The sequence below is a fragment of the Meriones unguiculatus genome, chromosome 8, assembly GCF_030254825.1.
Source record: "Meriones unguiculatus strain TT.TT164.6M chromosome 8, Bangor_MerUng_6.1, whole genome shotgun sequence".
NCBI lineage: Eukaryota > Metazoa > Chordata > Mammalia > Rodentia > Muridae > Meriones > Meriones unguiculatus.
Window position 1 is genome coordinate 70,856,217 of NC_083356.1, and position 20,957 is coordinate 70,877,173.

The window sequence follows — 20,957 nt, forward strand, 5'->3', positions numbered from 1 at the left end:
TTGCAGAATGGCTTTGGAGCCCAGCTTAACCCCTGCCCAGGACCTGGCCTTCCAGCTGGAGCTGGGCTATTGCAGGACTTCCACCGCCATGGGCAGAGCAGTCCATTTTCCTGGACTCAGCTGCTGAGGCAGGGAGCAGCCTGGGGTCTGGGGTGACTCGCCAGTTACCCTCAGTCCCTCTCTAGAAGGGACCTGGGACCTTGTTTCCATCATGGTGCCTGTGGGGCTGGCTCACCCTAAAGGGGTAGAGTGTGGGTATTGGTTTCTTGGCCTGTTTTGCTACCTTTAGCCACCAGAGTAAATCATTTGAAAAGAGTTCAAGTAAAATATATTTAACAGACCCCATGGACATTTATTTACACCAAACTAGACAGGAGCCTAATTGAGCCTTTAATTATTCAGAACTGTAGCAAAGGGGTGGGGCTAGGGGGCCCTGAGGCCCAAGCCAAGGGGCTCTGGGAGAAGGACAAAGCTGGGAAATGGTTCCAGAAAGCTCTAGGGGCCCCTGAGAATGAGGCCGCGCAGCTTCCTTCTCTGCCTATGCAGGCCACAGTTTTGCTGCTTAAAAATTTAAAGCCCCATTTCACGCCGCGCAGACTCTATTTTGGGAGGGCCTGAGCACTGGCTGGAAGAGAGGCCCTTCATTTACTGTGCCTGCCAGCATTGATGAGACAAGCGTGCTCCGCCTTTGTGCTCTAGGGCTGGGCCTGGTCAACACACCTCCTTTCTCTACTTTGCTTTTTCCCTGCTGTGGGGCAGGGCCAGGACTGGCCCAGACAGCACCTACCATCTTGGGCAGCAGCAGAAGAGCTTCTTGATTCCTCGGGGCTCTTGCACCCTGGGCCTGGTTCTGTGCTGCTGCTGCAGTCTGGCTTTGTGTTGGACCCACTTGGTTGCACAGCAGATCAGGTCGTGGGACCTCACCCTAAAGGCTCCAGTTTTGTTCAGCTTGAGTCCCTGTTGAGGTCTAGATATCAGCATGCTCCTCCAGGGGCTGGTGGCAGAGGAAGGAGGGGACTGTCCTCTGAAGAATGCATGATCTAGGTCTGAGAACAGAGGCTTTGTCGTCCCAGACCTTGAGCTGGCTGTGTGATGGGGTCAAGTTTCTTAACTTCTGAGCTGGCATTTCTGTGTTGGCATGCAGAACTCAGAACCGTTCAACCTCCTGCCCCCTGCCCCTCACCCCTCACTGGGTTTGAGGAAGATCAGTGAATAAATACTCTAGCTGGCTCAGGCCAGTGCCTACACAGGCAGTAAACATTAACAATTAGTCATTCCCAGGTGGGGACAGGTGTGTGGCTGGGGTGCGTGTCCCCTTTCCCACTTGATGGCACCTAGTGCTACAGTGGCTAAGTGTATCCCATGACCTTATGACCTTGAATATGCTGGTTGGCTTCTGGGGACTCTCCTGCAAGTAGAAGGAGTGTGTGGGAGCAGTTATTGCCAGAGGGTTAATATGGATGTCACCCATGTTCTGTATGGAAGACTTAGCTGGGTAGTTAGCCAGAAAGTGAGGTCAGACTTTGGTTTATCTTAAAGTAACCAACTTGTTTGGCATCTTTAAGTTTGTCTGTTTGTTTGTTTGTTTGTTTTAATGTAAAGGCTGATCTTTACATTTTAAAATTCATTAAAACCATTGGCCCTTGGTAGAAAGGACAAAAGTCTCTGACTCACACTGTGTGGTCTTGTGTTGGACTGAGCCCTTCCCACACCAAATCCTGCCCACTATTTGACTAGCTGACTTTTGAGCTCTGTTCTTGTTGGTGTCAAGTCTCCAAGGAGGAGGAGACTCGGAAGAGAGGCTTTGAGCAGAGGTGGCCGTGTTGCTCTTCCTCTGATCCTGGCAGGTTGCACTGAATGCCCTTCTTCTGGGTACAGGTGTGGATGAGGACCCCACCCTTGCCCTCCTCAATTCCAATAAGGTGGTTTTGTTCCCAAGTAGTTCACAGTGTCCTTCATCTGAGTTCATCCCAGAAGACTCCTTGGAGGCAGTAGCATTTGGGCTGGGCCTGGAAGGGTAAACATAGCAAACTTGACAATTTTTTTTCCCACAAGAAACACTGTGGCCATTCAGAGAGGATGGAGCAGCCAGAAAGGCTGTTCAGCAAGAGCAGCTCTTCCCCTTAGAGCATCGAAGAGAAGGGAGCAGATTCACAGGCCCCTGCAAGGCTGTTCTGTAAAATGTGAAGGTGAATGTGTATTCTGCTTTCAAGTCCTGAAGTCCCCTGTGGCTTTAAGTGCTGAAATGGGTGATATTTTCGATTGGCCAGTGAGAAGCCTTCTTGTCCCGCTTCTTATTTCACTCCACTTACTGCTCTGAAGGTTTTGTAGTGGGAGGCAGGAACCTGCCCTCACTGTTCTGACCACTGAGCAGCAGAGCCAAGCCTCTATCCCAAGGACTCTGTTCCTAGAAGGGAGTCTTTTTCAAATTCAGAAAGAGAAAAAGCAGCAAGAAGACCTGCCATTCAGGATGCACCTTCCTTGCTAGTAATTGGATTAGATTCTGAGAAAATGACCCAGCCCACTGCGGCATCCTCCGCGCCTTGCCTCCCCTCCCCCCTCGCCCCTGGTGAGCATACATTCTCACATAAGCCATAGCCAGTTTCCTGAAAATGAAATGTGCTGGCAGGTGGCCTCACCAAAACTGTTTTTCTTTGACGCTCTCTGGAATCGTGCTGAATAATAGAGTCCCATCTTGAGGCTACACTCCATTCAACAATGCCCGTAAGGATGTAAAACAGCGATTCTTCATTTGCTGGGTGATTGATTCCTGACTCTGTGTTCTGAATGTGCGTGTTTGCCGAGCAGTCATCTGCCTATGATATTGTGGGGGGTGATGGATGGCATGTGCGGTGGGGAAAAGGCTGGGCACAGAGCCTAGAGCAGCTCCCTATCCCTTCATTTCACACTCATAACACCAACGCTGTCCACAAGGACATTCCAGGAGACTTCAGGGAAAGGGAATTTACACCCCAGGCCGGCCTGGAATCACTCTGGGTTCATCTCTTGGCTTTGTGCACTTGTCTGATGATGTCAGTCATTCTCTGGCATAGAGTGGAAAAGGCCCCACCCTTAAACATAGAAAGAAATGGCCCCCTAGGCCTGTGCCTGCAACTCCAGGGCCTGCCCTGGTCTCTGTAGCCTACTGTTAGAGTTCTACAGAGGAGGGTAGAGGGGATGTTTACCCCGCCAATTTGCAGTGTTTAGGGATTTCTTGGTCCTAACGGTCTGAAGCTGGTGATTAATTGGTAAATCATGTTTGGGTCACTTCTGCCTCCCAGAGTGGTGCTGTGGGAAAGGTCAGCCTGGCTGATGAGCAGACAATGAAACTGCCTGACATCTGCTGCAGCTCTTGCCTTGAACCTGTTACCCTTTTGACAGGTGCAAAACATGTCTCAATCTATAGAAGTGTTGGACAGGCGGACTCAGAGAGACCTGCAGTACGTGGAGAAGATGGAGAACCAAATGAAAGGACTGGAGTCCAAGTTCAAGCAGGTGGAGGAGAGCCATAAGCAGCATCTGGCCAGGCAGTTCAAGGTATGTGTGTCTGCCTGGGGCTTTGTTCCTCTCCTCTTCTTCTTTTCCTCTTCCTTCACCTCTTATCGCTTCTTTTCTTCCTCTCCCCTTCCTCCCCCCACACACGCTTTCTCCTCCTAGTCAGATTTTCCTTCCCTTTTCTGCTTCTCTTTCCCCACAGAGGTAATGCCTAGGGGCCTGGGGAACAGATTGTTCTCTGCCTTACAAAACTGTACCACTCTGGGAACAGAGAGCCCCCCAACTCTGGCCACTGAAGGGGGTGGGGCTTGATCAGCACCTCCATCACACAGCTTCATCCCCTTCCTTCATCAGCCTATAGGAGACATGGGTCCCAGGCTCCCTGCTCCTCTGACTGAGGCAATCAGCTGGGCAGGGCGTCATTAGAGGCCCTCAGCATTCCACAGCTGCTGCAGGTAAATCACATTAGCCAAGGATTATCTTAATTGATTAGAGCCATTTCTGGGCCCAGATCACTCAGGGCAGTTTTTCACTTCTGACCTAATTTAGCTGTGACAAGGCACACACTGTAGATGAAGCTGCGTTAAGTGTTCTGTGTCTCCAGGTGACCCCGGCCATTAAAACCTCACTTCCTCTGACCTGAAATTATATATACATATGTACAAGTATGTATATATATACGACTCTCCACTAGGACTGGGCTGGGAATTATCTGCCACCTTAATTAAGGTGTTCATGCATGTTAATTAGGAATCAGGCCCAGATGTAAATGAACAGGTCAAATTACACAGCCGCTTGGCTGGAAACTGCTGAGCGACTCTCTGTCCTCCTTTCCTCTTATGCTAATGTTATCCTTTGATGCACTCCCTACGTGAAGCAGGAACTAATTCTCCTTTTAAAAGCGGTACATTAGGTAGGCAAAATGGCAGGCTAATGAAATTATAAATCTATATTATAAATAAAATAATAGCAGACAGATTCCACTGAGGCAGAATAAGCCAGTGATTCTTGTCCCAGGCAGGGGAACATTGTGCCCCTTTTTCTGATGTAACATGATGACTTACCTTGGAGAGATTTTGACCTTACAGACCAAAAAGAGTTTGTGTCTCTCCTGGCCAGCATCTGCCCTCCTGTGCTCAGCAGACCGTGAAGACAGAAGTGTCTTCAGCAACATGAGGTAGCTCCCCTTGGAGAGTATCATCCATAGAGCACCCTCTGAGTTCCAAAAGTTGGGGGCTCTGAGAGTCTGGGTCAGCAAGAGCAAACCTTTGCCTTTTACACTGTAGACATTGCATGAAGGAATTTCAGCAGAACCGTGAGGGAGTCCCATCACCATTTGAGTAACTTGTTCTACTGTGATTAAAATGTGATTTTCCTTAAGTGACCATGCAAATATGTATCTTTTAATGGCTGTTTGAGGCAGGCTAGTGAGCTAGCTTTTCAACGGTGTTTCATTTTCTTGCTTACAGGGCTAACTTAAGAGTTTTTTCAATGCGCCAGTGACTGAAGAAGCAGTCCCCCATGTAACCATGAGAGAGCCAGAGAGCTTTTTGCACCATGCATTTTTACGATTCTTTTCCAATCCTTAGCACCATTTCACTAAGGAACCTTGAATCCAGCCAGGATCCTCCTTTTGCATGCGACTTTAGCTGCATCCCATGATTAGTTTGAACCCTTGTCAATGCACTTTTTGAAAAAGAAAGAAAAAAAAAAAAAAAGAACCACAGACTTTGTGTATGTGACTTAAAGCATGTAACCTTAAGATGTTGCATTCTCGACTGATAAATAAAGAGCTTTCCCAAATATGTTGTTGTTCTGAGGACTGTTTAATACGCTCTCCTGTCTCACTGGGACCAGATAACTGACGGCTTACTAAGATGGGAGTGTGCACACCTTCCCTCTCATAGGGAGAAGCCAGGCCAAGGCAGGGTGTTTCAAGTTCTTGCATGCATCGCACTGAACCAGCTTATTTTAACCTTGCAGGCAATAAAAGCGAAAATGGATGAACTTAGGCCTTTGATTCCTGTGTTGGAAGAGTACAAGGCCGATGCCAAATTGGTATTGCAGTTTAAGGAGGAGGTCCAGAATCTGACGTCAGTGCTTAACGAACTGCAAGAGGAAATTGGCGCCTATGACTACGATGAACTTCAGAGCAGAGTGTCCAATCTTGAAGAAAGGCTCCGTGCATGCATGCAAAAACTAGGTAGGCCCAGCACCCTGCAGGTGTGGCATTGCCTGGCCCGACTCTGCCACACACGCAGGTGTAGGGAGTGCTGCTGAAGCCACAGTGCCTGCTTGGCCTCAGCAGGTGACGGCTGCATCAGGGCTTCTGGGTAGGGCCACCCAGAGAGAGCAAGAAAGAATACAGGCAACACCCACACCAGAGTGCCACCCATGTGCAAGCCCCATGCTAAGGCCAATGCTAGACACCACTGAGCCTCACATTTAGAAAAAACAATAAGATGAGCTTAGACACCACATACTGCCAGGTGTGTGTGTGTGTGTGTGTGTGTGTGTGTGTGTGTGTGTGTGTTCAGGCATGTGAGTGCTTAATATGTGTGTGATGCAGGCATGTGTTTTTAGGATAAATTTAAAGGGCTGGAAACACATCTCCAGCCAGGCTGAGAAGAGGACTGATGAAACATCTTCAGACAGTACATCAGGTTTAGTTGGAATTAAAAAGGGGGATTCGGTAGCAGCAGGTTATGGACAGAGCAATTGAGGACCCTCAGTGGCCTGGGTACCATGGACTGGAGAGCAAGGTAGCTTGCTCTTCTCTCAGAGCCATGCTTCCCCAACAGTCCTAAGGTGGGGGTATCTGGGATCTCATGTGTGACTGATTACCCAGTCAGTGGCTTTGGCCAAACTGCATGTGTGGGTGTTGGGGGTCATTTTTAAATCATATATATCATGTCCTGACAGCAGCTTCAGCATTCCCCCGCAGAGCCTGACCAACCCATTTGCTTTTATGCCATGTACTTGTTAGGGTGACTTTGCCTCCAGAAAGATTGGGGTGGAGGGGCTTTGTCTGACGTTCTGACTCGGTTCCCCTTCATCCATGCCTTACAAATTTAAAACACCCAAAAGAACAAACACCTTTCAAAAGCCTTGGCATGGGCCAAGTAGATGATACTGTTGGTTAAGTGCTTTCAGAATAAGCCCAAGGACCTGAGTGCAAGACCCAGACTCATGTGAAATGAAACCTAGTGTTAGGGAGGGAGACCGATGGGTCTCAGGGCTAGCTGGCCAGCCAATGTGGCTTACTTGGGAAGTAATATGGTGAGAGAACTGTCAAGGTGGGTGGCTCCTGAGAGATGATCCCTGGGGTAGTCTTCTGGCCTCCACAGGAGCTCATACACGCGTGCACCTGCACAGATCAACACACAGGTACAAACCCATGGTGCTAGGTGACAAGTGAACGAGAGCATTCCCTAGACTAGTGGTCGCAGCTTCCAGGTGACTCCCAGTGGCTGCTCCTGGCTTGTCACACAAAAGTGTCAGGCTCCGAGGCCTGGTGAGCTAGGAAGCTGTGCTAGGCATTGGACACTAATTGTTTGGAAGAGACCCTTGGACCCTTGCAGGGCCACCAAGGAATCATCTCCAAGTGTATACTCTTGTGTGCCTCATGAGACCCATGACCCGCTGTGGCAGGGGCTAGTGGCCGCAATCTGGATGAGCTCCTCCCCCACTGCCTGCACATTTGTTCTAGGAGTATCTAGCGTGTTGGGCTAAGGAACAGGCTATGAGTCCCCTCCAGCCTTCCCTTTAGTTTCCACCATGGCCTCTCTCCCAGCCTTTTCAGCCAAGCACTAAGAGGTCTTCCTAGTCACTGAAAAGCACAGAGACTGGGTTTGTTGTTTCTTCCCCCAAAAAATGTTGTTTCCCCTGCCGGATGATCAGGCTGGGTGTCATACCTAGGAGAAACCGAGAGAATCCAGATGGAGACCATGGTGGGACACTATCAAGGCCACCAAACTAATGGGCCTTTGGGAAAGGGGGCCAGCCCACACGGCTCTCCAGGTTATCCCAGCCAAGCCAGACTTCCCATCTGTCCTCAGCCTATTTTTAGCAGTTCCGTGAATTTACCTTATGGCTAGGATCTTGGGGCTCTCACGTAGCTGCCCTTGGGCTGTTAAGACACACTTGATTTGGGAATGAAGAGAGAATAATAGGGCCAGGTAATCCCACCCTGGGATGCACCAGTGAGGTCACCTGAGCACGTAGTTCTTTCCTAAGAGGGACTTCAGTAAGGATGTATTTGAAGAGAAACAGCAGCTGGGGGTGGAGCAGTTAGCCCCCATCTGGCCAGCGCTGGGGTTCTGAGCTATAAAATGCCTAGTGCAGCAAGAGCCACTCAACAGCAGGTGCCTTTGTCAGGTCCTTGTCATCTTCCATTGCAAGGTCCTGGGGTCACTATGAAAATTTGTGGATATTGTTCATGTCACCAGCTCTGCACTGTCTGGCTCAGAGGAGGTTTGGATATGATAGTTCAGTAAGCAGGTGGGTAAATGGGCAAGCAGGGGTGGGAAGAGATAAATGGAAGGACAGAATGACAGTGGGAGGCATACTAACAATGGATGCATAGACAGAGGATTGGTCAATGACTGGTGACCGGCGGGTAGATAAGCAGCTGACAGAAATGGATGGCAGATGGTTGACTGATAGGTCTATAGATAGGTTCAGCATCTGTCCCAGGCATTCATTCAGCCTAGGGACATAAGGACTAATACCCTGTGACTGCTTAATTCAGTTTTTGCTTTAGCCTTGCAGAGGCATCATCCCCCAGCCTCCCCAGCACGGCAATGCCCAGAATGTGGACTCTGGCTGTGGGCAGCACTCACTGCTGGCCCAGAGGGTGGGACTCTGCACATGTGGAAACCCAGTAGCTGAGTGTTACTCCTTAAGCCCACAAGCCCCGGGTTCCTTGGTGTGTCTGCCTCTACGGGTGTTTGGTCACATTCATGGGAAATAAGGGAAGTAAGGGCTGCCTGAGTCTCTCCAAGTCTCTTCTCAGAACTGACCTGGTTGTCTCTTTTCAAGTCAGTTGCTGAAAATCCCTGGCATGCACACATGCAGAAGTCACAATTCAAGGACCAGAGTTACAGTTGCTCCTGGTGCATCTTGATGGGCTGGCATGCTTTTCTGAGTAGCCCAGCCAGGACCTGGAATTTGAAACATCTTCCCTCTGGACTAAGCATAGAGCTTAGGCATAACATGTCTTGGGCCTTTTCTGAAAGCACAACCCCCTGGAACAAATCTTGTCCCCTGAAGGGAGAGAGAGGCAGTGCTACCCAAAACCCTCATGGCCACTAATCGGGATGCTTCAAGGTCAGATCCCAGCAGCTAACCTGAGAAGGACAGAACCCCAGCACAGGCTGCTCAAGGCAGCTACTCCCCAGACTTTGGCCATATGGTACTGCAAGCTTCCTTGGTCACTATTGCCATTGAAGCTGGCTTAAGTGGCCTACCTGTCATACCATCCTGGCAACTAATGCCAAGGGCTCCCTGGTGGGTTTTATTTTCTTTCTGTAGGTGGGTCAGAAGACCCCAGACAGCTAGGGCCAAATGAGGGGCAAAGTGTGGTTTTTGCTCTACTGAGGATGTCTTAGTAAAGTGTGTGCCTGCCAGCCAGGAGAGGCACTAGTAGGATTCTACTTGCCAACTCCTGCCCTGGTGGGATGCTCTAGCTGCCATGCTGTGCTGTGCTGTAAACTCTATATAAGATCCTCTCTTACACTTGAGGTGCCAGGGTCACCTGGCTGAGGTTTAGCAAAGGCAGCGGGCACAGTGACCCACAATTCTGTGTGGTCACTCACAGATGGGAGAGTTAAGGGCGATTTGGCAGTGGAAGCCCCAGGGATGAGAGCCCAGGAGTCCTGTAGCCTACAGCACCTACTGGACCAGACCTGCTCTTCCGTTTCTTCTAAAACGTGGTCTACTAGAGGCCTGGCCTTTCTTGGCTAGGGAAAGGATGACTCTATGAGAATGCTCACAGGCCTTCTGTGGGCTATGAATCCAAACTGAGGTCAGCATTGGGACTGTTTCATTTCCATCTTGGACTTTGCTCCTAGCCCACCAACTTCTTTCTACATCACACTTCTCTAGTTTCAGGGCTGAATGCTGAGGATGGAGGCCATGGCCACAGCCTGTTTGAGGCCACAGACCTTCTCACCCAGCTCTGCCTCCCAGATATGCCTATCCTGATCTGAGCTTTGAGATGGTCCAGGATGCTCTCAGCTTGGCATCCACTCAGGAAGTGCACAAGGCACTTGGCTTGTCTAGCTTCCTGCTTGGCCAGGCCTCTCCATCCCAAGACCCTCCCACCTGGACACTATCCTTCCTGAGGCCCTAGGGCTTTCTACCACCCCCACATCTATTCTGAGTACATGACCGGAGAGGGGCACCTTCTAGAACTGGGTGTGCCAAGATACCGCCAAGCCTCTGGGATAGTCTCTTTTAGATTCTGTCAGTCCGAGAGGTCTTGGCAGAACTAGTGTGGACAGGGAACCAAAAATAACTCCCTGACTCAAGGAAGGCAGGCAGCCTCTAGCCCCATGGGCCCTGGGAGCTGTGCCTGCCCCAGCAGCTTAGAGAGCAGAAGACACAGTGGCCACACCTCCCTACCCTCCCCAACATTGAAAGGCTGACTGCCCTAGTGACTGTGCACATAGGAAAAGGCTGGGTGTGGCTGGAAGGTTGGAGCCGCTGAGCATCCTTCCTGTAGAGCTCAGTCATGGACCTTCTGTCACTTTCGGATATAGTGGGGAAAAAAAGTTCAGATGGGTAGAATGGAAGAATGTGGTAGGATTGTTTAAGGCTGCTCCTTGACCTGGCTGAGAGCAAAGCTATGGTTTTTTTTTTGCACATTCCCCATCTGAATTCATGGTGAAATAATTGAGCCATCCAGGCATATCCTGGAAGGCCTGTTTTGTGCACCTTGGCTTTGTTGGGTCACTGGTGATATAGTACCTGCTTGCTGGTAACTGAGGAAAGCATGGGTAGCGTGAACAGTGGGCTTCACTCCCCAGAAGCTCACCCTACTGACCCCAGCACTTGCTAGGTGGTGAATGGATGTACTCAAGAGGCCCTTCTGAGAACTAAGTCTTTTCATTTGTTTATGGGGAAGCAGGGTGAGTGAAAGAGGCTTCTTACCTAGAGCAGCAAGCCCAGGTGCTTTTGTTGCAGCCCCAGGAAATGTGGGGTCCAGGTGAGGTCACTGAGATGCATGAGATAAAAACATCTTTAGGGTCTGAGCCCTGCCCTAGAAGCTGTCTGGGAAGGTGAGATCCTGTTCTAGAGTGGGAACAGAATAGGCCTGGTGATGGAGGCAGGGAAGGCTAGGAAGAGCTAGCATCCAAGCTGAGGTGGGCATCCTCCTGACACTTCTGCCATGTTCAGGTGATGCACAGGAAGATGTCAGGTCCAGCCAGGAAGGGATCTCCCTTCCCAGTTTTGGGACAGATTAGGTGTGCTGGCATCTCAGAGAATCTAGTGTGTGGGAGTCCTGTGTGGACCACAGGCACAGCATGCCTTTGGGTTGTCAGGGTGTCTTCCCCAGGGATGTCCAGCCACATGTGCATGCTGATTCCTTTGAACTGTAACCTCCAAGCAGCTCATAGATTGTGTCTCCAGTATGGATGGCAGGCTTTCTATGAGAAATTACAGGATCAGTGCTCTGTGAATGGTGGGTCTGGATGGCAGAACGGCATCTGGGAAGAGGGCTTGCAGAAGGGTTGTCTTCTGTTGGCTTCTTCTCAGTTCCCACCCATTTTGGAGGGAACCTCTGTCTCCTGGTAATGCAAGACCCTCTGCTAAGTCAACAGGAGCAAAGAAAGAAAAACTGGGCATGAGGGGTGGAGTCCAGCTTGGGCTCCCCCTGCCCAGCCTCTACAGGTAGCCCACTCAAAACTCAATCAAACCTAAGAAAGCATGCAGGTGTGCGAGTGTGTTCATGCAGTGTGCGTGTGTGAGTGCATGCATACATGCATGTATGTGTGTGTAAAGTTGCTTCTAGGATTTATGGAAAGGAAATGTTTCCACAAATCCATCAGGAACCTCACACTTCCAAATCCTGTCAACACTGGTCAACCTTGGCTTTCTTCATGCCTTCTTTTTCCTTTCCATTTCCTTGATGTCTCTTCCAAGCTCAGAGCTTGGGCAAGGCAGGGAAGTGTGCACAGAGGCCAGATGGGCATGCCTTGTGCTCATCAGTGGTCCTCTCAGACCCTTGCGCCCAAGACCTCCATGAAGCCTCAAGCTTCAATAGAAAGTATTGGTGTGAAAAAAACCCAAGATCCTCCTAGAAGGGGAAGTACCTTTGGGGAAGGTACAATAGAGTGCATACAGTGTGGAACTTCCTGGTGTGAACAGGATACCAGCACTGGGGCATTGGTGGGAATCCAAGTGTCTCTTTTCTGCATACAGCAGGCTTTTAATTCTGCTGAGCCTCTGGATGTCCAGGGTGCCCTCTCTGCTGGCTCCTCGGCCAAGCCAAGCAGTTGTTCTTTCCATTCCTATACAATGCCACTGGGGACATACTCACCCCATTTCAGGCTTGGGGAGATGGTGCTGAGTATGGGAGCAGGGTGAGCTGCACTCTCCCCTGGGCCTAAAGGCCCCACAACCTGCTCTCTGTAGGATTATCTCTGCTTCCCTGTGGTCTCAGGTTAAGTCTCTCACAATCCCACCTAAGCACCTGGATCTTCTCTGAACTTTGCAGACAGTGTGTACGTATGCTAATGTGGCCCTTGAGGGGTATCCTACAGACTGGGGAGGGGGGCCACACTCCAGCCTGACCTAGTCAGATGAGGAGGATTCCTAGATATCAGGCTTTAGCTGGGGCCACATGGGTGGCAAGAGAGCTGCTGGCAAGGCAGGTATGCTGTGTCACAGCCTTAGCATCTCCCGAATGACCAAGTTGTGGCTCTGAGGTCATCTCTGGCCATCTGTGATGTGGGAGGGCTGCAGAAGTCACATTCAAGAACCCATGAGCCCTCCTGCCAGGGGCTGCTCCTCTTGAGAGCATGGACGTCCAAGACACCCTCACCGCCCCACCCCCCCCCACCCCACACACAGCAGGACAGCAGCAGCATCCACCCACCTCCACCAGGAGCCTGGTTCCAAGACAGACATATACACAGGAAAGGTGCTCCCACAGTGCGGGGGTGCTGTTGTGGACTGCTAGGATTGTCTATGTTTGAGGAGGTGAACCGAGCCTGGGTCCAGGATTCTAAATTCCCTCCTGCTGCCTACTATGCTGGATAAGCATTTTATTCTAGCAGCCAGGGACGACTGGACTCTTTTGCTCCATTTCCCAGAGAAGACTGAGGTTTTCTGAGGCCAACCCTCACTTGTTATCTGGGCTGCCCTGGTCTTTTGCTCCCAAGGATTCATGAGGTCCAGGAGGGCAGCCACTGACTGCTATGCCCTACCCATGCTGCCCTCAATTGGGACCTGTGTAAGTGGCACCATGAGCTGCCAGCCTCCAGATCTGGAGGAGAAAAGGATAAAGCACCTGTCCTTCAAGCCTAGCTGTGCCATTGGGGGAGGGAGCCAGGCTCTCAGTCACCTGTTGGTCCTGACCTGTGTACACTCTGTTCCAGCCTGCGGGAAGCTGACAGGCATAAGTGACCCAGTGACTGTCAAGACCTCTGGCTCAAGGTTCGGGTCCTGGATGACAGACCCACTGGCCCCAGAAGGTGACAACAGGGTAAGTGTCCCCTAAGCTCTTAAGGGACATAACAGGCCTGGTCTCTGTCCCTCACCGTACTGCCAGTCATGTCTGCCTCCCAGGCCGACAACTTAAGGGGATGTGGACTGGGCAGAGACAGAGTCTCCCAAGGGCTTCTTCAAAGGAAAGCTAGTGGAAGCTCTTATGCTAACACATATGACAGACAGTGGGGCGGGGAGGCTGTCCATGTGAGGATGGTGGTGGCAGCTCTGCCCCATGGCCGAGGAGGCTGCCCAGGCATCTCCTGTGCTGACCGCTATGGGCAGTTCCCATCATTGCCTGTGCTTCAGGGATGGAATCTATTAGGCCTTTCTTGTTTTAATGACAGCTGATTTGTACTCATTTGCCATTCCTTTCATGGCTGATAGAAGCTCTGTGTTCCCTTTTGATTTTGAGAAGAGGCTGGGTTTTTTTCTGGGTGTTTCCTCCCTGGGAAAACCTCAGAAAAGAAAAATTATCTAGCTGCCCATTTTTGACTACTTCTCCTTCCTGGGGATTATGCCTACCACTTCAGAAGGTGGGCATCTGGAGTCAGAGGCAGAGAGAAACCCTTGAAAAAGGATGCCTGTAAGGAGCAGTCAGGGTCTCCGGGAAGCTCCGACAGAGATGGAAGGGAAGCTGTGCTTCTGTGAATCCTTTGTTGCCACACAGCCCTAATTACTGTAGCCAGGACGAGCCTCCTGGGGTCTGGCACTTCTCCCCAAGGCTCTTCTTGTCAGAGGTTTGCAGGATAGTGGACAGACACACTCAGAACTAGAAGGTCCTCCTTGGACCCAAAGGAAGGAGGCTGAAATCCAAGATCCCCCAAGCCTCATCACATCCCTCCATGGCAGGCAGAGCAAGGGTAGGCAGCACAGGAAATGGGAGGCCACTGGGGGTAGGCAAAAGACCCTCTAGATATGTCAGCTTTATAGACCAGTGCCACTGAGGCCCCAGCTCCTTCACATGCCAGGCAGCTTGGAGGGTTGGCTGAGCTGCCCTGAAGATACAATAGGGACAGGAATGTGTGGACATAAATTCCCTGGATCACGATGGTAATCTGGTTTCTCAGCATTCTAGTCTGTGCTCTCTGGCTATATAAACACTTTGACAGAAGGCAGCTTCTGTGACTCTTTGTGCAGGTGATCCTAGCTTGGGTCAGGTTGACCACTAATGCAGACAAGTAACGCTGACTGGGACATTTAGGATGCGTCTGTAGCCACATCCCATCAGAAACAACTACCTCTGCTCAGTTTAAAGTTTGGTTAGGAGCACCACCTCACTACAGATGTGGATGACAGAGGCATTATGGGGAGAAAGAAGGCAAAGACAGGAGTTGCTTAGGAAGACCAGACCAGCATGCCAGGCTCTGTCCCAGCATGTTCTGTCTAGTTACCAGCTCTGGACTGCAGAGAATGATGTAACTACATCTGTGCCCCCTTCCCCCTACACACACTCCCAATCCCCAAACACATGCTCTCTATATACCTTCCATCACCAGGGCCTCTTTCAAAGGCCTCTGAAAACTGTTAATCTCCACTCACACAAACGGGCCATGTCCTCAGAGGCTGGTCTCTGGAGTCACTGAATCTATGAGATTCTGGGCTGAGGCTACCCACAAAGGACCTCCCCTGACAGCACAGATCAGGGAGACCACCATCAACCCCACACTGGCTAGCCAAGATCATCAGAGGAGCCTGCATCTGGAGCCTTCTGACGCTACATATGTGTGTGCCTCGGCCTCTGGGGTACAAGGCATAGCAAGAATGTAGGTTCACAAAGCTGTTGGGACAGCCGTGGGTGCTGTGACAATTAGGTATCTGTTTTCTGCTTCATGACTACCTTCCAGGAGAGGAAGCTCTGGTGGCAGACAGAGTGGCTAGGAGGAGGAGGGGCCTTCGTGAGGGCTGACAGCAGGCAAGGGGCAAGATGCTGATTGGCTGCAAACACACAGTATTGGGCGCTGCTCTGGGCACGTTGGGCTCTAACCATTCTGAACCACATGCTGTCCACAGTGGCTCATGTGTCCCAGCCTGCTAAGTGACATGTCGCCTCATGCTGCCATTGATCAGCACCAGCAGTGTTTGTTTTGTTTTGCTTCCTTCCAATCTCCCAAGCACTTTTGATCACGTACACACGGGAGACCAATAACTAGCCACACACAAAATCGAGGGGGGCTGGAGATTGATGTTGGCTTTAGAGCAGGCCGCCATGGAGGATTTCCTGAGAGGGATGGGGTGAAACAGAGAAGGGGGAATTGCATGGGACCCATGAAGAGGCTTCAGAAAGCTGCAGATTAGTATGTGTGCCGAGGGGCCGTGCTGAGCTAGCTCAGTCCCCACTGCCTCTGCGTAAACTGTTAGAACAAACTTAGCTTGGGGCACCTTTGCATGGGCCTTCTTCTGTCTATCAAGCACCAACTGCATACAGGTGCTGTGCTAGGACACCTTACTCAGCAGTGAGCCACAGACCCTAGCCCCAACAGAGGCCAGGCCCTTTTCACCAGCATTGGCTGTGGGAAGAGCTTGGCAGGAGCTGGTGTATTTTTTGTATATAGGCTGCATAAACCCCTACACCCCACCTACCGTACATAGCTCCAGGCCCCTGGAATTTCAAAGATTTCATGCCAGGTTCTAAAACTCACAGTCCACTTGGGTTGGGACACGCTGACAGAGCCATGTTCCATCCACCTCCTTTACTGTTCCCCCACCTCAGGATTCTGGTCTAGCTTACACAAGAGAGGGGGTTTGTGACATGCTCTCACCGCCCCAGGAGGTTCATGTTCCAAGGGGTGGGGTACCGCTTAAGCCCTCACTAAGCTCTGTGCTCAAAAACTCTTTCCCCTCATCTAAGCAGCAACAAAACCAGCAGATGATCCTTAGAACAGAGGGTGGAATTATGCAGAATGCTTTAGATTATGCAGATATCCTGGGGCCTGCAGCTCTGTCTGCTGGCAGCTTAGACATCCCTTCTAATCCTTTCTCAGTGGGAGTAGGGACTGGGACATTCCTGGGGTGGCTGGCATCCAGCCACTTCCTCCTGGCCTCCCACTGAGGCTCTCTCCACCCCTTCACTAACGGCTCCCTTTAGAACATCTTTCCAAGGCCGAATTCCTTGATGTTAGCAGTTTCAGGAGGACACTTGTGAAGTGCTTGGTAAGCCAGCGAGAAGAGCAAAACTCAAACCTTGGTACTAAGAAGGGCCCTGAAATAGCATGGCCAAAAACACCTCGGCTGCATTGTAAGCTGCTGGACAGCCCCAGCAGCTCTGCCTGGCCAACCTCCATGAAAAGCAACTACATTTAACACAATTAAGACCTTCCTGACCTCAGTTTCCTCTTCTGAAAATGGTGAAACCAGCAGCAGGGGCACAACTTGGTGATGTGCAAAACAGCTCAGAAAGCCCCACAAAGCCTCGGGACCTCTAAGCAGGCAACCCAGGCACTTGACATCCACCATAGGAGAGAATGACAGGGTGAGAGAGATGCAAAGTTAGCAAGTTCATTATGAGGCGGAAAAATACGATGCACCAGAATCAAACACAGATGTTAGAAGGATGCCCCTGTGTGCCTGGGCAGCAGCGATAGATGTGATCTGGGAAACTACGAAATGTGTAACTAAGTTTGGATGTTAGGCTATGCCGACATACTCCTTTTTCTTATCCACAGAGCTCATTCCCTGAAGAGCAGATTTTTTTATAGGTCCACTGGGCAGCGGGAGAAGGGTGATGCGTGAGATAAAACATGGATCAAAAGAATCCTTGCTCATACATAGGTCACAGTGGGGTTGGACTTGAGGCATGGTTCACGAGCTGTTTCAACAGACCGGCTTGTGAAGTTACTTAGAAAAGGGAGTGTGTGTATCTCTTTTGCAGGTGGTCTGGTTATGGCAAAATTCTCGGGGGTCAGCTATTGAGAGACAGAAATCAGGACTAGAGAGTGACCTCTCTTCCGCTGGTCCCCTCTATTTCCCAGCTGGCTGTTTATGTCTGAGAACCCTGGCCGCCTGTCCCCACACCCTGCCACGAAGGCAGCTCCACTGCTACATAGGCTCATAGGAGGGTTCACACTGCATGATGAGGCTCATGTCCTCTAGTAAAGTCATGCAGTGTGGGCATCCGACAGCCTCAACTCTGCCCTCCGTCGTTAGCTGGGCACCCTTGAGTCTAAGTGGAAAGAACCACTGATCCTTTTAGAGGACATGAGAAGGCCCTGTCCCTCAAGGCAGCCCATTGAGGGAGCAGTGGTGGGCAGCTTTTCCCCCAGAGACATGTCCCGATACATCCTTAATCCATGACCCAGATCACTGAGGATAATAACCACCTCAAATGAGACCCTGTTGTTGCTGTTGTTGTTTTTAATCTCATTAAAAACAAAGGGCACATCTGCTCCCAAGCATCTGAATGATGTCTCAGGAACAGTTTTTTGTTTGTTTTGTTTTCTTTTCTTTTTTTTTTTTTTTGTTTTTTGTTTGTTTGGTTGGTTGGTTTGGTTTTGCTTTGCTTTGCTTTGTTTTAACAAAAAAATTCATGCCAAGCCTGAGAGCTGCCGCAGCCCTAATCCCTGCTCAGCTTCCGCAGCTCTCTGTGGATAAGGCAGCTGCCTTAATGCCAGGCTGACACCACCATCTCCTCTTCTAACCCACCCATTTCTCATTTGCTCCAGAATTGCTTCAAGATGACTAAAGGTTTTGGTTCCAAGTCCAGATGATTCTCAGGTCGACTGGCATGCAAACAGTCATCAAAATTTACTTCCTTTGTAACGCTTCAGACTCAGGCCGCAGCTGAGTTACTTGGTTGATTTTCCACAGCTGCGAGACCCAAATTTCAGTCTGAGAAGTGCTTTCCCCAGATTAGGGAATGAGTGATTGACCCCCAAAGCGAACCAAAGCCCCGGTTAATTACCTTCCTCTGTGTGTGCTTGCACGGATGCACGTGCACAAACACACACACACACACACACACACACACACACACACACACACACACCAGCAGGATGATGACTCAGACTGCACATCAGCAACAGCCTGGTGAGACAAGAGGACTCACAGTGTCCCATCAGTGCACTGGAAGATGGCCCTTCCCGGCACTCACCTTGAGAGCCGGGTGTCCTTGCAGACAGAAGCTCCTCAGTGTGGGAGCATCTACCTGGCAGCTGTGCCCTTTGCGACGCTGACTCCAGCATCGAGACCCTGCTTTGATGACACTCCTTTCTCCCAAGCCCTTGGCCAAGACCCAATACTGAGCAAACAGCTGTGACTGTTGTCCCATAACATGGTTCTATTCCAAGTAGAAAGGGTTCCATCTGGGGACCTGGGGGGGCACCCAAACCACCCTCTGATGTATATTGCATGGACTGGCAGTGGACTGTTATGTCTGAGAACCCTGACTCCCTGTCCCCACTCCTGTCCCTCCACTGTGTCCTGTCTTTCCCAGGAGTAAGAAAATAGTCCCAAGTGGGGACCGGGGCAAATCCAATGTTCTTGGATGCAGGGCAGGATGCTCTCGTCTTGATGGTTCTTCCAAGTCCTTCTGTTTTAAGTTTCTGCACCCTCCTTATGTGGGACACTAACCAGGTCTGCTCTCCCCACAGGTGTGGTACATGGATGGTTATCACAACAACCGCTTTGTCCGTGAGTACAAGTCCATGGTGGACTTCATGAACACGGACAATTTTACCTCGCACCGTCTCCCGCACCCATGGTCGGGCACAGGTCAGGTGGTCTACAATGGCTCCATCTATTTCAACAAATTCCAGAGTCACATTATCATTAGGTTTGACCTGAAGACAGAGACGATCCTGAAGACACGCAGTCTGGACTACGCTGGCTACAACAACATGTACCACTATGCCTGGGGTGGGCACTCAGACATCGACCTCATGGTGGATGAGAACGGGCTCTGGGCTGTGTATGCCACAAACCAGAATGCTGGCAACATTGTCATCAGCAAGCTGGATCCTGTCTCACTGCAGATCCTGCAGACCTGGAACACCAGCTACCCTAAGCGCAGTGCCGGTGAGGCCTTCATCATCTGTGGGACCCTCTACGTCACCAATGGCTACTCGGGGGGCACCAAAGTCCACTATGCCTACCAGACCAACGCCTCAACCTACGAGTACATTGACATCCCCTTCCAGAACAAATATTCTCACATCTCCATGCTGGACTACAACCCTAAGGACCGCGCGCTGTACGCCTGGAACAACGGCCATCAGACCCTCTACAATGTCACCCTCTTCCACGTCATCCGCTCCGACGAGTTGTAGCTCCCGCTTTCCCAGAAGCCAAGGGTCCAAGTCCTCACCCCGAGGACATTTCCATGAAACAGCTGCCAAATGATCCCAAGAATACTAAAAGTCCTGATTTTGAGAAATCAGCGCATTTCTGACGCCGAGGGACGGTGTCACCTCTGTGTTCCTCCTCCTCGTGCAGGTGGGCTACAGATTTCAGAAGAAATCGCCACATGTGGATGGAACTGCAGCCCACGGTTCGCTGGCTGTCCCCATCCCCCCTCTCTCTGGTCAAATAACTCAAAGAAGCAAGGCGATGACTGTTGGCCCCTCTCACCCAAGAACAACCACACTGTTAGGATTGCATGGACATCTCCTTAGGTTGTGCCCAGCGCGATGACGTGATGGCCGTTCTCCCCACCCAGAGCCCCAGCCCCTGCGGCGCTCGATGTAGGCTGCTTTAGCCCACACGTATCGCAGCTGCCTTTTTCTTGACTGTGTTGTTGTCTCTTAGATTAACTGTGCCGAGACTCCCAGTAGCTCATGGACTTGTGTCTAGTACCTTCCCGAAGCGATGGTGGGTGTGCGTAGAGTGAAGTTGCCGTACCCACGTTGTTGAACTTGCGTACCCTGTAGCTAGATTGTGAGGTGTTCGTCTGTTATTCCCCGAGGTGGTAACTCCATGTGTTCAATTTATGCAATGAATGTTGTCATGCAATGCTGTAGTTTGGATTGATAAGTGGATGGATTCTGTTTCTAAAAAGAAAAAGAAAAAAAAAATCAGTGTTCGCCCTTATAGGAGACTTAGTCAAATTCATGTTGCTAATAACCCAGTGGAATTTTTCTCTTGTCAAGTTATCTGAATTGTGTAACCGTAGATGGGAAGGACGCATCTTGGGAAACTTCAGTTTCCGACAGGAAGGAACTCCCCAAGGGCAGCCATGTATGGAAAGGTCATTTTTTAAGAAAAAAATAAATAAAAGAGGGCAACTTTGTACTATTCAGTTATCTAAGGAACAATAAAAAATATTAGGAGACATCCTTGCTTTGCTTATTGTGTGTGACAAGAGAGATGTGATGGACACACCTAGTCTTCATAGCTACCTTCCAGACCACAAGACTCAGAAGGGAGAGAGGACAGTGGATCCCAACCTCCTACTTTTCCAAAGCCAGAAAAGGCTTGGAGTTTCCCCCACCTTGGGCTCCCATCCTTCACCTACTCTTCTTTCCAGGAACAGGCACCCATGTGAGACAACCCTGGTGCCATTGGTAGTCACCAGCCAAGACCTCACTAACGCTGATGAGTTCATGAATCCACTCCACTTCTGGCCCAGCCTTTCACCAAGGGCTGCTGCAGATCTAGGGAGAAGGTTCCCAGTCCTCTCTGGGATCCCAAGATATGTATATGTTAGCAATTCCAAAGAACTCAACCTACAGATAATGTCCTAGAACACCCAAGTAGATCCCTGTATCTAAGAAGTCCCTGAGGTACTTGTAGGGTAATTCACAGCCTCAATTCAAGAG

The 20,957-nt window shown here is 50.5% G+C and overlaps 1 protein-coding gene across 4 annotated transcripts in view; it reads left to right on the plus strand.

Annotated features, from left to right (window-relative positions):
• The window catches only part of Olfm1 (olfactomedin 1), a 36,282-nt gene extending 15,812 nt beyond the window's left edge, over positions 1 to 20,470 (plus strand). For 2 of the 4 annotated variants that reach the window (XM_021638631.2, XM_021638551.2), the window contains exons 3-6: positions 3,382 to 3,537; positions 5,479 to 5,698; positions 13,098 to 13,204; positions 18,795 to 20,470. In XM_021638631.2, coding sequence (XP_021494306.1) covers positions 3,382 to 3,537; positions 5,479 to 5,698; positions 13,098 to 13,204; positions 18,795 to 19,469 — 1,158 coding nt within the window. In that variant the 3' untranslated portion in view covers positions 19,470 to 20,470. Of the gene's footprint in view, positions 1 to 3,381; positions 3,538 to 4,964; positions 5,301 to 5,478; positions 5,699 to 13,097; positions 13,205 to 18,794 lie in introns of those variants that run through there. The other 2 variants (XM_021638776.2, XM_021638706.2) reach the window with 1 other exon arrangement.
• The last annotated feature ends 487 nt before the right edge of the window (positions 20,471 to 20,957 follow it).